This window comes from Sinohyriopsis cumingii, chromosome 19 (assembly GCF_028554795.1).
Source record: "Sinohyriopsis cumingii isolate HCF-2022 chromosome 19, ASM2855479v2, whole genome shotgun sequence".
Taxonomy (NCBI): Eukaryota; Metazoa; Mollusca; class Bivalvia; order Unionida; family Unionidae; genus Sinohyriopsis; species Sinohyriopsis cumingii.
In genome coordinates, this window is record NC_142979.1 from 60,742,121 (window position 1) to 60,758,385 (window position 16,265).

General features: G+C 32.8%; 1 protein-coding gene across 1 annotated transcript in view; it reads left to right on the forward strand.

Moving 5' to 3' along the window:
- Positions 1–16,265, forward strand: part of LOC149775803 (proline dehydrogenase 1, mitochondrial-like) — a 156,862-nt gene that overhangs the window by 91,274 nt on the left and 49,323 nt on the right. Inside the window, exon 8 of the mRNA XM_089943239.1 lies at positions 11,535–11,616. Within this exon, the coding sequence (XP_089799365.1) occupies positions 11,535–11,616 (82 nt within the window). The remainder of the gene's footprint in view (positions 1–11,534; positions 11,617–16,265) is intronic.

Consider the following 16,265-nt stretch of genomic DNA (forward strand, 5'->3'; position numbering starts at 1 on the left):
TGGTTGGCATGGTGTCAGGATCATGTGACCAGGTGGGACACGATGTTACATGTCTGTGCTAGACCTCACTATAAACTGCCACACTGTAGACGTCATAACGATAGCAATGTTAAAAATCTTAATCACACACACGTTCTTGTATTTGGTGGATATCAAGGACTCCAGTATATAACCGCATGTCGACAACATTTGTTCTGGATATCTTAGAGCAAAAAGAAATACAGTTTCAGGCAATACATTAATAGCAAATGGTGGTGTATCAAGGAGGGTACTGTATGATCAGTTCTAATGAATATGAAATTAAGCAATACAAGTGAAAAATATTCTGTATAATCCATGCAAACTAAGGACACTAAACTATTGACTACAACATAGAAACTGTAGACAATGTGAAGTCATGGATGGCTGTGACTCCCATTATCTTGCAGAAAGAAAACGAAGAGAAAGCTTATTAAGCCATACATAAACTGTTCATACTAAGGGGATTGGCGCATTCAGACATAATTGTGGTTCATTTTTCTCTCAGAAATAACTTTAATCATTTCCAGAATCAAGGACGATCACATTATGATTATCCTTCTCTAATTAAGGCATCAGCTGTTAATTGTTACTTCATACAACAATATGGCAGGCTGGTGATTCCATACAGTTCATGGATGTGTTTAAATGGATGCACAGTACTGAGTTTGTAAATATACTCATGTAACCAAACATGTATTGTTCTATTGTAATTGTGCATAAAAGTCACAAACATTTTATATATAACATGAACCTATTCCACTAAATCTGAAACCATCATATAATTTATGAAGTCTGAAACTGATTCTCTTTGTTGGTATTAAGACTGAATTTGATTTATTTATTTATTTTGTTTCACTTTGCTAACTTTGACCTAAGAATTTAATGAATGCTTTTACACTGATGCTCTGCACTACTTTTCAAATGAAAGATAACAATATAGTTCACAAATCATGAAGGCTTTTGACTGTGGTGTATCATGATAGAAGAAGACATCTTCATACATATTTAACGAACTATCAATACAGACAAAGGATACACATAACTGTTGACAAAAAAGAGACCTGTACAAACAAGGAATGCACACCATGGACAGAATCATGGAGACGGTGTACATTGGTACATTACGAGCAGTGAGGACATGTTTACACATCTAGTCTAGTCTGAACAATCAATACAAACTAAGGACACACACTATTGACAAAATCATAGAAACCATGGACATTGGTACATTATGACCAATGAGGACATGTTTACACATTTAGCTTGAATTTTCAGCACAAATTAAGGATGTACACTATTGACAAAATGAAGGAGATCATGGACGTTGGTACCTTGTGGACAATGAAGATGCATTTTCACATCTAGTCTGAATTATAAGTACAAACTAAGGATGCATACTATTGACAAAATCAAGGAGACTGTGGACATAGGTACATCATGATCAACAAGGACATATTTACACATCTAGTCTGAACTATCAAATTATACAAACTAAGGATGCACAGTAATGACAAAATCACTGAGACCATGGACATTTGTACATCATGGACAATTAAGATGCATTGGCACAGCTAGTCTAGACAAAATCCTGGAGATCATGCACATGGCAGATCATATACAACAAGGACATGTTTACATATTTAGTCACTGTTATGTCATGGACAACTGAAACTCGCATTGAATTGCAAGATGGAAATGAAGACATACATTATGAGACTGCATAAACAGTTCTGACTCAGCTAATGCTATAAGCAGTTTGTTTATTCCTAGACCCTTTCCAGAACAAAAACAATGATTAACCCATTCCTAGTTAATACATCAGTGTTTGGCTACTAATTCATACATCCTGATGGTTCCATACTTTTAAATACATGGAGTGTATTAAAAGCTTGTGTATTAAAGTGTCTTTTGTGATATTTCAGGTGTGATTAAAAATGTACACTATCATCTAGAAAATATGAAACCGTTCATGGTATCTCAAGCTCATTCCTATTTGTTAATAATTAATGTATTTATTCTTTGTAGGGACCACTCCGGTGGCCTAGTGGTTAGAGCGTCTGCCTTGGATGCAGTTGGTCATGGGTTCAATCCCCGGCCGAGTCATACCAAAGACTTACACAAATGGTACTAACAGCTGCTTCGCTTGGCGCTCAGCATTAAGAGGCTATTAGTGTTAGGACTGGTTGGCCAGGTGTCAGGATAATGTGACTGGGTGGGACATCATGCTACATGTCTGCGGCATGATGTCCCAGTGCTAGACATCACTATAAACTGTCACACTGCAGACATTATAGCGATATGACTGAAAAATTGTTAAAGCTACATTAAAAATCCAAAAACACACACACACATATTCTTGTAGTGTATTGACTTTATATTATATTTATTTTTGGATTTCATTAATTTTATATTATATTTATTAAAATTGAAGTGGCATTCTTCATGATTATTGCTTACTATGCTGTGTAGAATCATGTAATGCGAAAAATGCCAAAATAATTTACAAAAGCACTGAAACTGTAAACTGGTTCATTATGGGCAATCAGGTCATATTTACAGAAATGTCTTAGCTGTCAATTAAAACAGGATGTGCCCTTCATATTTACACAGATGTCTTAGCCGTCAATTAAAACAGGATGTGCCCTTCATATTTACACAAACGTCTTAGCCGTCAATTAAAACAGGATGCACCCATGACCAAAACTTGAAAACTAGAGACAATGGTATAACACAGACTAATGGGACATATTTACATAAATAGTCAGAACTGTTAATTAACACAAAGGATGAACATCATTATTGACACCAAACATTCAGACAGAGAAACAATGGAACATCAGTGGGGCATACTTAAAGAATCTAAATATTAGTTAGAACTAAGAACAAGCATCATTATGTTCAAATATAATAACCCTGAAACTGTAGAGAGTGTGACATCACAGACAACAAAGACTTATTTTGTCCTGCAAAATGAACATTACTAGGCTTTGCATGGACAGTTCAGGTAGTTTAGTACACCCAGCATATTGTGGTATTTTTAAAAAATCCAGAGCATATCATTAACCTGTCATAAAAAAATTAAAGGACAACTGCATCATGATTATCCCTTGTCCAGGTAATATATTTATTGCTAATTGATGTATCCATACATTTACTTACAAGTTCATGATCATGTATAAGCTCATGAAATATGTTATGATATTTCAGATGTACATAATGTTTGCCATCAGCAAAGTTTCTACATGATGACTCCAATCTGTTCCTCATAATATAAAATATTATATAATTCATTAACTCACGAGTTACTGTTTCATCTTGTTATTGCATTTATCTCATTTGGATTGTTTAATTTTCCCTCATATTTACTACAAATGCCAAATGTGCCAAAGAATTAAAACTACATTGTCATACTGAAAATAAGGGATGGATAGTTGATATGTTTCAGCCATATTTTTAAAAGATTCAGATTTAGGAAATGCTACCATGTAAAGAGATAAATTATGTTGCCAAAATAGCATCTATTTTCCGATTTTTGGAAACTTTGCATGTTTAAATTTTATGATTTAGTCTTGTCAATCAGATATAATTTTAATTTCCTAAGATCTACACGAGTTTAAATTTTCATTATCTCAGATCCCATTGCTAAAATGGCCAAATATAAAATGCCACGAAAATTTACCTTTAAACAGAATATTTTGAAGTTGGGAAATTATTCAGTGGAAGGATAGTATTGTCTGAATTAGATTTAAAAGAAATACTGATATTGTCAAACTTATTTATTTCAGTTGAGTTGAAAAAAATTGAAGAAAATGTTGAAGTCAATTTTCCATGGTTGCTTTGAATAGCTTAAAATTATATGTGATAGTAGAAAGAGACGATCAAATAAACTGTTGGCTGTTTAAGCGATCATAAAAGAACAGAATTTTCTATGATCTGACAATGTTCTCTATGTTGTAGTAAAAAAACCTCGTTTCACCAGTTCTAAATAAAGATGTTTATGATGGGTTTTTAATTTTTTAATTTTTATTTATTATTTCTGACTATTAATTTGATTCCATTTGCAGTCATAAGCGTTCCAGATAATTGAATGGATATTTTTCCTTTTGTTTTCCTCTTATATGTTTGTGTTTTCAGGAAGATGTTTGGTTCCTCGCCCATTACAACCATTTCATGATTCCATTGCATTTTTAATTCCAGTAATATTTCCTTTTATGCCTTTTATCACGGTTATCATGCTTACATGTTTGGCACTTAGTATTACAGCTTGCCAATCCATATGACTTGTAATTCTGATCAAAATTACATTGTACCTTCATTTATTTGTCAGTACTGAACTTTCTAATGTATACAAATCCAAACAGATTATATGTTAATCCAAAATATTTTCAAATATAAACTCATGATGAAGATCCTGTAATAAGTTGATGTGTATTTTTGAAATGCTGACCTATAAACAAATCAAGGAGCCATGGGTATGCATGAGTGACCAATTATTTACTGTGCATTATCACTGTATGAAGCTGTTTATACAATGCCCTAAATTGTTTTCATGTTGACAATAGGTAGACTGTTGATATATTGTAGCATGCAGTTGTAACAGTCCTTGCAGATGCTAGTAATACTGTTGCTCACATTGCAAATTATAAAAATTATGTGGTACCAGGATGGAATGATTATAAAAGATTTGCATAAAGAATATAGGAATTATTGCATCTTTTGGCGAGATAATGGTAAGCATAGTTGTGGTTTTCTATGCATGACGCTGAGGAAATCCAGGGCCCAGTTCAAGAATGCTAAGATTATGTGAGTTGGAAGACTGACTCCTATGCCAAGAAGTTAAACAGTAAAGATGTTAATTCATTAGGAAAGATTTTTTTCTTCAAACGACTAGAAAATGTTCTTTACCAGCCAATGATGTGGGTAATGTGACAGGTCAGCAAGACACTGCTGTAATGTGTATTTATATATTTAGAGAGAGAGGGAGAGAGAATTATAAATATACACCAGACAGAACGAAAAGTGCTATCCCTGGCTTCTATAGAAGAATGCTTGATAATAGTAAAATTAAACAAATAATTTATTTCCCTAGAATACAAAGTGAAAAATGAGAAAAAAAACTAACAGTATTGTGAAATAAATTCCAAAATAATCCAAGAATTATAGACACAAGTCCTAATAATAAAATGTCCTGAATAAAACTCAGTTCAAGTCCCAAAGAGATCCAAAAGTGAAGGTGATGATTTGTCTGTTATAGCCTGCAGAGTGCCGATTTATCAACAGTCTCTTGTTGAATCACAAATATTATTCCAGGTTTGAATATATTATAAATTCTTAATCCAAGAATTTTATCAGAGCACTTTTGTATTTCCAGAGAAAATAATCACTTGAACTCAATAATTTGAAGAAAATAAAATTCAGCACAAACTGGTCACAACATAATACAACTTAAAGTTCTAAATGTTAAGGCATGACTGGTAAAATCCTCACAGGCACAAGATTATATAGTTCTCTGCTTGATCTCAGGTCACAATTAGCATTTTCGAAAAACAACTATTACCTAATGAAAAATAACATTCTAGAATGATCTAATGAACCTTGTTTATTTACAACATAATAACTTACAAAATTCACTTAGGAATCTAAAAAAACCTGACCCTGATCAACATATTTAATCCTTCTTGTTTACCTAAATAATAATCCTGATAATAAGCTCATACTCATAAAGAATAATGAAGCTATTATTAGTTGTTTACATAAATGAAATAAAAAAAGTAAATTAGGTCAAGCAGTAATGAACTCAGTTTTGGACAAAGTTAAGTCCAGCATACAATGTTAAATTACAATAACATGTAATGAAATAAAAAATATTAAAACTAAAAGCCAAACAATTCAATTAACATAACAGTACAACACAACACAATTTGGACTAATCCAGTTCTCTGGAGATCATACCATTTGGCCTGTATCTGAGCATTTATGGCAGGATACTGTTCTTATCGGTAGTGACTATTGTTACGAGTCTGTGCTCTTAAAATGAGTAACAGAAAAGAGTGAAGACAACAAGCTTTGTAAAATTTAACAAATAATTTATTTCCCTAGAATACAGAGTGAAAAATGAAAAAAATGAACTTACTTTTATGAATTAAATCCAAAATTATTCCAAGAATTAAAAGACACAAGTCCTATCAGTGAAAAGTTCTAAGTGAATCTCAATTCAAATCCCAATGAAATTCAAGATGGAAGGTGATGACATCAGTAGTAGCCAGCATTGTACTGATGTGTCAACAGTCTCTTGTTGAAACACTGAAAATATTATTCCAGTTTTTGAATTCTGTATAAATTCCAGTAAATGTCTTTGTCCAAGAATTATCAGATGACTTTTGTTTTTCCAGGGAAAACAATCATTTGAATTCAACAATTTGAAGAAAAATAAAATTCAGCCCAAACTGATCACAACATAATGCAACTTAACATGTCAGCTGTTAAAGCACAACTGACTAGCTTTTATCAGAACATCAGTTATACACCTAATTAAGATGCAAGACAGATTCCTGGATGGGAGTCAAAAGTTATCTTTCTGGAAAAAATAGAAGTTTGTTTACAAATTGACACTTGCTTAACACATTAACCCCTTGCGATGAGTTAACATGGCAGAAGGTAGTAGCCTACTGCCAAGCTCTGTAGCATCATGGTCATGCATGATACACTAAAGTGGGTGGTATTATAGAAAGGTAGACAGATGCACTACAAAATATAGAGGAAAAAACCTCATTTTTGGACCCATTTTTTCTACCCAAAATTGGCCTGTGGTCATTATCCGATTTTGTGTCTGGATTTGAGACTTTTTGGTTTCAGATCTAAGGCAAACCGGTATGAACTGCAAACAAACACATGAACCTTTGCAAAAAGTAGGATAAGATGGGCATTTGGAATAAAGAGTGGTCTCGATACAAAAATAATGGCTCTGTTTAGGAAAAAAAACAAAAGAAACCACCCCAACTTTTACCCTTCTGCTCATGCGCGAGACAAATAGCCAATGACAAATGATGTTTCTAACACAAACTAGGCAGTATGTTATTGTAAGATCACCTGGGATTTGGTATTTTCGGATCTATTCAGAAATAGCTTTCAAAATGTGTTTCCTACTCGAATTTCAGGCGAAAACAACAAAAACTGCCAGGGGTTAATGTGTTAATGACACGTAGTCCACGTATGACCTTGACTCATCTTACTGATTATTACTCTGAGAAACATAATAAAATGTGGTTTTTTTTATATAAAAAAGGTTGTTTACCAAAACTGTCCTGATTTTAGAACAAGGTCATCAACTAGTTACAATGTTTCAATTCTGGACAATGTTAAATCCAGTAAACAATAGCATTACAATAGCATGTACTGGAATAAACAGACAATTAAATTAAATATACATAACAGTATTTTCCTTTTGAAAAAAAATCGAGTAATATCTTTGTAGCATAATATATGTATGAATCTTCTCAGTCTCTGTCTGTCTGTCTGTCTGTCTCTGTCATGTGCAGATTTAATGTTGAAAAATAGGAATGAATGTTTGTGTTAACCATTCTGTGTGTTTCACTGTGACTTTGTATTTTTCAAGTTACTTTAGCTGAATAAATTGATCATGCATACAACATTATTTCTGTTTTAATCTGTATAGTGTTTATATCAACCTCAACACAAAGAAAAATAATGATATACTAAAAACAACAACAACAAAAGCACACAACATATCTGTTTTAGCTGAATTGAAGTCCCCTAAATAGCTATAAGTTCTGTAATTGCAGGAGTGACATACAGGGTTCAAACTGTTCTATATGAGTACACGTATGTATAGAGTTAGTAGATGGGGATAATTTTCTAACACATATTTACAAAGTTTAACCGATTTTATTGTTTTGGCGCCATTAATGAACAGGAATACCCTTTAATGGTACAACACTCTCATGGTTCACTTTCCAAAACACTCAGTTTATACATTTGGTAATGCAGGGTACCTCATAAAGGTGTTTTGTATTGCTGTTTGGAAGTTTTAAACAGTTTTTTTTCTCCAGTTCGCCTTCTGTGTAAAACTTACTGAAAAAAAGACTATATTAGTATGAATATTATTAGAGGGCTAAAAATAGTTATTACAGGTGATATGGTATTAATATAAATTTTAGAAGAGAAGGTATATTTGTATATAAATTTTCTAAATTTTCTACATAAATTTAATAATTGTATGTTTGTCTGTCCCTGTTAAATTTAGAGGCTGAGATTCTGGGTCAGTATCGTATTATCAGCAGCTACTCAAAAGCAATGGCGTCAAGTTATAGTGCTAGCTGAGAAATTTAAACAAAGAAGTCAGTATGACAGTTGGATTGTAAAGCTAATTAAAATCAATTATAGCAAGTTTGCCTTAATACTTTAAAATTAAAATTAGTGACCAGTAGAAGGGAAATTTGAATCTCTTCTAGTAGGTATAAAGTGCTTAAAATAGAGTTGGGTAGTTAAATTTGGAATTAATTTGCTCATAAGGATAAAGTTTACAAGTAATTTCCTGCTTAATATATTTTAGGAAATTCAAACATACAGTATCAGTGGGAAAAGAGGGTGTAGATGGTGGCTTTATTTGGATTATATAATTTAGATTGGCTTTATTTGGAGTATATAATTTAGATTGGTTTTATTTGGATTATATAATTTAGATTGGCTTTATTTGGATTATATAATTTAGATTGGCTTTATTTGGAGTATATAATTTAGATTGGCTTTATTTGGAGTATGTAATTTAGATTGGCTTTATTTGGAGTATATAATTTAGATTGGCTTTATTTGGAGTATATAATTTAGATTGGCTTTATTTGGATTATATAATTTAGATTGGCTTTATTTGGAGTATATAATTTAGATTGGCTTTATTTGGAGTATATAATTTAGATTGGCTTTATTTGGAGTATATAATTTAGATTGGCTTTATTTGGAGTATATAATTTAGATTGGCTTTATTTGGAGTATATAATTTAGATTGGTTTTATTTGGATTATATAATTTAGATTGGCTTTATTTGGAGTATATAATTTAGATTGGTTTTATTTGGATTATATAATTTAGATTGGCTTTATTTGGAGTATATAATTTAGATTGGCTTTATTTGGATTATATAATTTAGATTGGCTTTATTTGGATTATATAATTTAGATTGGCTTTATTTGGAGTATATAATTTAGATTGGCTTTATTTGGAGTATATAATTTAGATTGGCTTTATTTGGAGTATATAATTTAGATTGGCTTTATTTGGAGTATATAATTTAGATTGGCTTTATTTGGATTATATAATTTAGATTGGCTTTATTTGGAGTATATAATTTAGATTGGCTTTATTTGGATTATATAATTTAGATTGGCTTTATTTGGAGTATATAATTTAGATTGGCTTTATTTGGAGTATATAATTTAGATTGGTTTTATTTGGATTATATAATTTAGATTGGCTTTATTTGGAGTATATAATTTAGATATGTGCATTTTGATATGTACACTAGAGTTAGATAAAGGATCTGCATCTAACACAATCAGACCAAAAGTTTAGTTCTAGAAAAGGTCTGCAGTGAATGCTGTCTCTGAAGTCCGCTAGGATTGTTTATAAGCCAGGCCAAACATAGTACAGGGAGTCAGCATGAGGAACTAGAGGCAACAGAATTCCATTAAATGTAGAAAAGAAAAACTGTTTTGCTTTTGACTAATTCCCTGTAGTGCAGTTATATCAAATTAAGCGCTACTACACTATTACTGTCTAATGCTGCTCTTAGTAGATGTTCTTTTAAGTTATAAATACAGGTTGGTCCATTAGAACACACTGAGCATTTTGGCTATCACTAAAAACCTCTTTAAATTTGGTAAAGCAATTTAGATTGATACCTGGTGTTTATTTGTTGTGTGTTGTTTTAATAAGACTTCATTTACAACAGAGCTATAGATACAAACACAATTCATGATAAGCAAAGTCGTCAAATCACCAACTGAAGCAAGGACACACATTTAAAAGAATATTGAATGCATTCAACAGTTTATGATTGCTTGCACATGTAGTCGCAGGTCTTAAGAGTGCAATAATGAAAGGCACATTGCTGTAATTAAATGTTTCATTTTGGGACTGATCATGATGATGATAAATGGATCTATCTTTCTGTATATTTACTGAAATTCTATGCATGTAACTTCCAAATTTGGTTCATGATCATTCGATGTCACCTTAATGGGATTTTCACTAGATGCACATCTATTCTCTCCTGTTTGAACACTTGAGTAGGCAAATGATGCAATTGATAGTTCCCAAATGAAGTCATCAGTAGTTGTATTTGTGTTATGCTGGCATATTTACTGTTGAGTTTATATATGTTGTTTGGAAGTTGAAATAAATTTATTGAATATCAGAATGCTGTAAAAAAATGCATACTTAAACAGAACGCAGATCGGGATTTTTGTTAGTATCTATATTTGTAATTTATAAGTTGAGTTTGCATCAGTGTGCCTTGTTAAAAATGGTCGATTTTGGTAGTCACATATAGGAGAAACTGACAGGTTGCCCATCGCCAGGTAAATTGGGCAGAATATCATCTGCTAATGACCTTTTCAGGAAGCATCAGTTCATTTCATAATCTAAAAGAAATACTGCATATCAAGTGCATCTTTTCAATAGCTTAGTGTGTTAAACCTCGCCACAAATAGAATGTTTGAAAGTTGCAGCTGGGTTGGATAATTATGCAATTTCAATAAAACTCTTCAAGGAATACATGTGTATTTTCAGTAGCATTTTCATGTACTTATTTCATATGACATGTCAGATTTATTTGCCTGTATTGGACATGTATAGCATGAGTGTATTGTGAGTCTCACATCACTATTGTCTCACATGCATGAAATGTTAATAAACATACCGGGGACTGTTATATGCACCAGCTTTTCTTCTGATGGTTTAGCAAAGGTATTGGTATTTGTTGCTTGGATCTAAAGGGAGATATTACTTTTTTGAAAGATGTAATTTGATAGCGTAGATCTTTTTAGAAGTTTTCCACCGGGCAATCTTGGACATGGTTTCGGGTGTGTGTATCGCCAGCTTTGGAGGAAAGATATTCTCCAAAATTGTGAACAAGCACCAAATGTGTAAATGGGGACCTTCCTTCAGATCATGATTTTACATTATTCTGGCCTAAAATAGTTAGTGGAAGACAAAATTTGCCCTTTTGATGTACTTGGAGTTGTGTCCTCGGTACATTGGTTTGTAATCTCATTAATGTCCTCGATTTACACCAAACACACACACACACACATACATAGTCTCATATAAGGTTTCAAGAGTGTTGGAATCAAATGAAACTTTTAAAGATTTTCAGTGTTTTATAAAAGACATGAGATCAAGCATCCCTGTGTTTATTTTTTGCAGTGCATTTTCAAGGTACTGGGGTGACAGATTTTGGTGCAATGAAAAATAAAATTTATTATATTTTGTTTCAGAGAAGTGGACTTCCTTGATTGGGACAACTTATTGGAAGACCATTTTAACTTGACAAAGTTGTTTGCTGTTTCTGAAATAAAGGTAAATTCAGTTAGGTTATCATAGTTTTCCCCAAAAATGTTAAGAGTCAACATTAGTTTGCCAACTGAGGACATTTTCTATTAATTGTTATTAGCATCATAGATGTAATCTGGAGTCTACCCCAAATAAATGTCCAATCCATATCAAGAGTATGACACCATTCTCAGCTATGGCCACTGTATTTGGTCATGTATCATGTATCCCCAGATGCAAACAGAGTTGACCAGTATCTGCCTTTCCATGTTGTACTTGTTGATATGGGTAGAGATTGCTTATTCTATCATTAATTTTAAGGGAACAGTTATGTAGATCTTTTGGTACTTTATGCGATAACAGATATAGTTCTGTTTTTTTGCTTCTGTCTAGTGAACATAGGGGTGAATTAAGTAATGAATGTTGGTCAGTGGTTTTCGGTGTAATGAACACGGGTGAATTCAGTAATGAAAGGGTTGTTGCCAAAAACATGTCTTGCCTGAACTTGATTCCTTCACCCCCAAACCTCTTCTTAACCGAATCCCTTGTCCCCTGATGCCAGTCAGTTATAAATGTGTTTACTCAAAATTTAAGCTTTGTAATTATCTTTTCCTTATCTTAGAGCTCCATTTCCTGGCAAATAATGCTAATTTGTGATAATGAATATAATAGCGTATGTGATAATGAATATACTAGCATATGTGAATATGAATATAATGGCATGTGAGATAATGACTATGATGGCATATGTGGTAATGATTTTAATGGCATGTGTTATAACCAGTATAATGGCATATGTAATAATGAATATAATGGCATATGATTTAGCGACTCCCCTAATATTAAGTTGATATGACTTACAAAGCCTGGTTGTACAGTTTTTCTACCATCCACTTGTCCATGTAAAGTGACTTCAGAAAAGTGACTTTTGTCCTGCCATATCTATTACTTGTTTTATCTTCATGATTTCAGTTTTTACATTATGTAAGCTAGTATCTGAGATTATTTGTCTTTAACTGTTATAATTATTTAGTACTAGTTTATTTACTGTAATATAAAATGTTTGTTAGCTCTATGGACCGGAAGAGCTTGTACGGTGGCATATATTCTGTTGTCTTCCTGTTATCCATCTGTTGTCAGCACAAGTTTGTAATTAGTAATTCTTCTAAATTACTTGGAGGATTGCCATGAAGCTTAACACACATTTATCCCAGGGTCTGATTGTTCCTAAATGAAAATGGTGATAACCTGCCTTGGTCATATTGACATGGCGTTTTCACCAAAATACATCTTGTGATGTCTAGTCGATCCTAAATGAAAATGGTGCCAATTTGAAGTCCAGTATAGCCACTACAGCAGCCATCTTGAGATCTTATCACTCTTTCTCCTGAAAGGATGGTCATTTCGACATGTGGTTTTCATCAAAGACTTTTTATGTCCATCTGGTCTTAAATGAACATGGTTTTGATCTGACATTTAGTGTGAGTATCTTGGCAGCCACGGTGAAATCTAGTTATTACTCTTCCTTCCAAACAGATGGTCATTTTGACAAGGGACTTTCACCAAAAGACTTATTATGATTTTTAGTTGATATCTGATGGTTTTATGCAAATCAGACCTCAAACATGGCAGCGATCATGGTCCTCTTGAAAATCGTGTTATTGCTATTTCTTCTGAATGGAAGGTCTTATTGATGTGGGGTTTTTTTTGCTGAAAGACTACTTTTAATTTTGTTTTCATCTGTATAAAAACCATTTTCCTCAAACATTCATTTGGTTGGCACGACAACCAGCTTGAAACTTGAATTATTGACGCTCCTTCTGAGGAGATGGGAAAAAGACTTCTTGTAATATCAGTAATTGCTTCTAGGACAATGTTTTGTGGGAACCTTACAGTTAATGACAAGCAGGCCCTTATTGAATGAACCAATGTACCAAAAAAGTCCTGCAGTTTGATTGACACAGGTGTGAATTCTGTATTCTGGATAATTCTTTTAATCAAAAAAGACAGAAAGTGTTTGGACAGAATGGTGTTTATGTTCTTATAGGGAAGTCTTTCAGCATGGCAGTAATTATTATCTTCCAAAATAATCAGCTTATTAATATATGGTCCTTTTGAAAGTATTTGAAATCACTCCCCGAAAGTTCATGTTATAATCCTATTGGCTGAAACATGTACAGAATGCAGATGTTTTTATTGCAGTCACATGCAGTGTGTAATTGGAATGATGTGAGATTTGTGTAAATTTTTTTGACCATGAAAAGTTTGATCTTTAGAGACTTAGAATCGTTGTCTCACATTCTCCACTTTATTTTCATACCTGACATTGAAAGATACAAAGCCTGCTTTTATGTAATGTATTTTGTGCTTCAAAGCCCAGTACCTGGGTGGAAATGAAATAAGGACAGATTTGACATTTGTACCCTTTCATATATGGGTAGCAAACCAAAGGCTGAACTGACATGTGCTCAGTCAGTGTGCAAATGTTCATGGAATATCAAAACAAATTTTGCTGGATTATTTGGAATCAGATCATTAATTATTTGAACTTGGCACCTCAACGCATCAAGTGCCAGCAATTAAGCAATATTACAAGCATAACTTCCAAATGGAACTGGTACGAGAAATAGTTGTGGTTACAAAACTGACAGCTGGGGATGTGTCTGAAACACATAAAATCAGCACTTTTACTGTCATATGCACAATCTATGGGACCAGTTTCAATGGACAGGCACATAAATTCAGCTGATCATGGCAGAATTGTTTCTTGTTTTCATTATTTTAAAAATTTAATTTTATTTCCTTTATAATTCATTTCTACCTGTCATTCTTGCTAGTACCCTTTATTGTGACCATGTTTTGACATGAATGAACACCATCAAGAATGAACACATTTGCATTTGATAAATAATTTTAAAATTGTGGATCAGTTATACACGCTAAACAAACTTGCTTGTAACCTCTTGCTAGCCAGGGGCTGCAGCAGTCTTTTGAAGTATATTCTTCTATTTGACCCCCATTTTTAAAAGCAACACTAGACTTCCTGTCGGTCCTTAATGAAAATGGAGTTGTCCAAAATGTCACCAGAACAGCTGTCTTGAAAATATTGGTCCTGAATTTGATGGTATTGTCATGTAGTTTCCACAAAAAGACTTCTTATGATGATTAGGTAGTCTTAAATGAACATGTTACCCCTTGGAAATAATGCAAGATTACTTATAATGATTAGGTAGTCTTAAATGAACATGTTACCCCTTGGAAATAATGCAAGATTACTTATAATGATTAGGTAGTCTTAAATGAACATGTTACCCCTTGGAAATAATGCAAGATTACTTATAATGATTAGGTAGTCTTAAATGAACATGTTACCCCTTGGAAATAATGCAAGACTTCTTATGATGATTAGGTAGTCTTAAATGAACATGTTACCCCTTGGAAATAATGCAAGATTACTTATAATGATTAGGTAGTCTTAAATGAACATGTTACCCCTTGGAAATAATGCAAGATTACTTATAATGATTAGGTAGTCTTAAATGAACATGTTACCCCTTGGAAATAATGCAAGACTTCTTATGATGATTAGGTAGTCTTAAATGAACATGTTACCCCTTGGAAATAATGCAAGATTACTTATGATGATTAGGTAGTCTTAAATGAACATGTTACCCCTTGGAAATAATGCAAGATTACTTATAATGATTAGGTAGTCTTAAATGAACATGTTACCCCTTGGAAATAATGCAAGATTACTTATAATGATTAGGTAGTCTTAAATGAACATGTTACCCCTTGGAAATAATGCAAGATTACTTATAATGGCTGGTAAAAAGTGGTAGTGAAAATGGTGCTTATCCAACAAGCCATTCTAGCCTTTTTGAAGACCTTCTTATTACTAGTTCTTCAGAATTATTAGTTTTTACTAAATGTCTTGTTATGATATGTAGTTGGGTTTAACTGAGAGAGTTGTTGACGTAGCCATTTTGAAAATCTTTTTATAGCTACCTATTCTGAACAGATGATGCTAACGTGGTTTTCACTGTAAGACTTCTTATGATATTCAGCTGGTTGTAAATAAAAATTGTGCTGTTCAATGGAAATCTTATCATTACCACTTCCCATGTTTGGTTAGTCACATTAAGAAGAGTTTTTCAGTACAACCTTTCTTAATGCAATCTGATTGGTCCTAAATGAAAATGGTGCCAACGTGACCTCCAAAACTTTGAAGAATCTCATAACGGCAGCTTCTTCGTAATATATGGCCTTCTGATTTTTAAAAAAGAAGTTGTTTATTGCAATATATAGTTGGTCTTGTATTAAATTGATGCTGCTCTAATTTCCAAAATCAGTGTTGCTTCTGTGGCTTACTGATGCAGGATTTCAACCATTTTCCCAAGCTTTGCACAAATTTAGCCACAGGTCATGAAAAAAAAATTACTCCTCGTACAAAGGAGGTGCTGTATGCAATGTATTGTGAGATTTGTATCACATATCACTCTGAAACTTCATCTTGTACATGTTGTCAAGGACAACCAACTCTCATCAGAAATGTGATTTATAATATATATGGTTTATAGTTGGAATCCGAGGGGTTCCAATAATCATGCAGTGTTATTAGATAAGGAAGACAAAGCCCATTTACATTGTTCACTCATGGTTGAACATGTAATCTG